Source organism: Condylura cristata, unplaced genomic scaffold (assembly GCF_000260355.1).
Source record: "Condylura cristata isolate star-nosed mole 26May11 unplaced genomic scaffold, ConCri1.0 scaffold00015, whole genome shotgun sequence".
Taxonomy (NCBI): domain Eukaryota; kingdom Metazoa; phylum Chordata; class Mammalia; order Eulipotyphla; family Talpidae; genus Condylura; species Condylura cristata.
Genome location: NW_004567116.1, coordinates 36,136,015 through 36,137,990, shown reverse-complemented (window position 1 = coordinate 36,137,990; position 1,976 = coordinate 36,136,015). Strand labels below are relative to the sequence as shown.

At 43.0% G+C, this 1,976-nt stretch overlaps 1 protein-coding gene across 1 annotated transcript; it reads left to right on the top strand.

Moving 5' to 3' along the window:
• The first annotated feature begins 696 nt into the window (after positions 1–696).
• Positions 697–1,650, top strand: LOC101622815 (olfactory receptor 51J1-like). Its single transcript, XM_004683653.1, has one exon. The coding sequence runs from the start codon at positions 697–699 to the stop codon at positions 1,648–1,650; it is 954 nt and encodes a 317-aa protein (XP_004683710.1).
• Positions 1,651–1,976: the final 326 nt, after the last annotated feature.

The window sequence follows — 1,976 nt, the reverse complement described above, 5'->3', positions numbered from 1 at the left end:
CAGGTGCAAGTATGTAAGCAGATGTATGTTTGTACAAATGGGCTGAAAAGTACCTTCAGAGAAGCTTTCGTCAGCTCAAGATTCTATTGTTATTGCTGTACTGGACCAGACAGAGCAGCTTAAAACATACACAAAAAGGTTCATGTCTTTACCCTCCCCCCCCCACCCCCTTTCCTCTGCCAGAGGGAACCTTCTTTGAAAATCTGTTTAGGCTTCCAGTGATGCTGCAGTGCATTCAGAGATGTATCTGAACTACAAAGAAACCTTGGTGGATCAGAGACTTGTCTGCAAGAAGTGTGTGCTGGGAGGATATGAGTATCATCATCACCAATTTCTGCTGTTATTTCATGTATTATTCTGAGATGGTCGGAATATATGTCTGTCTTCCCTTTCTAGGGCAGACAAGGCATTCATTTCTGCTGCACAGGATCCAAGGTGCACAATTTAGAAGAATGATTTTCTATGATCCTTGAACTTTTCCCTGATGGGGACTGTAACTTCTTTAATACAGGGAATTTCCTGATGATACTGTCTGTCAAATTTTAGGCATGAGACCTTTGATCATCTGAATCTATGAGCTTTGTTTTTAGTCTTCTATTTTTTCAGGGTCCAGAAGTTTTTCTCCATCATCATGTCATCTCACTAATTTGTTTATAATTTCCAGGTATCATAGTGCCTATGGAATGAGATTTAAATATGAAGAGCTCCAATAATTCTTTGGAGTTCCTACCTACAGTGTTTGTTCTGGCTGGCATCCCTGGACTGGAAGCAGAGCACATCTGGATATCCATCCCTTTCTGCCTGATCTATAGTATCATCTTCCTTGGGAATGGCACCATTCTTCACATCATCAGAACAGACGCTGCCCTCCATCAGCCGATGTACCTCTTTCTTGCCTTGCTAGCACTGGCTGAGATTGGGGTTTCTGTATCCACTCTGCCCACAGTACTAGGCATCTTTCTCTTTGGCATCACTGAGATTAGTTTTGATGCTTGCCTTCTCCAGATGGTCTCCATTCATTCTTTCTCCATTATGGAATCTGGTGTGTTGCTGGCAATGTCTGTGGACCGATTTGTGGCCATCTTCAGCCCCCTGCGTTATACAGCCATCCTCACTCTGCCCCGCATCTTTAGCACAGGGATAATCATTGGGCTGAAAAGCATTATACTCATGGCCCCACTGCCCATACTCTTAAGGCGCTTGCCCTTCTGTGGCCATAAGGTACTCTCCCATTCCTACTGCCTCCACCCTAACATTATCCATCTACCCTGTGGGGACGTTACTATCAATAATATCTATGGACTTTTCATTGTCACTTCCACTTTTGGGTTAGATTCTCTGCTCATTGTGGTTTCCTATGGGCTCATACTCCACACAGTATTGAGTATGACCATCGGACAGGGACGAAAGAAGGCGCTTAACACATGTGGTTGTCATGTCTGTGCTGTGCTTGCTTACTATGTGCCTATGATCGGCCTGTCCATGGTGCACCGCTTTGGACATCATGTGTCCCCTTTACTGCATGTTATGATGGCCAATGCTTACCTCTTCTTTCCACCTGTTGTCAACCCCATTGTCTATAGCATTAAAACCAAAGAGATTCGCCGTGGCATTGTTCGAATGCTATCACAGAAGAGAGCCGGAGTTTAGGCAAAAAGAAAATAGAGTCTTTTTTTAATCATCAAGATGGTTCTAGATTGTATGATGTGCATATGTTGTTACTTAAAATATGGTCTCTAACAGGAGATCCTCACCATCTGTCAATAAACTGGAGTAAGAGTGCAAGAAGGTGGATTAGGTATGACAGGACAGTGTAAAGAATTGAGTTAATTTTAAGTCATATTGGTTGACAGGAAGGTTTTGTGTCCCTTGTACGGTTTGAGCAAAAAGGCAGGCTGGTGCTATATATGAAAAGAGTGCTATCCCTAAGTAAAAAAATCAGGAGTTAAGAGATGTTTTCGGAAATCTGTTAAGCC

Excerpts from the sequence above, each read along its gene's own strand:
- LOC101622815 (XM_004683653.1), top strand. The coding sequence starts at position 697 with ATGAAGAGCTCCAATAATTCTTTGGAGTTCCTACCTACAGTGTTTGTT.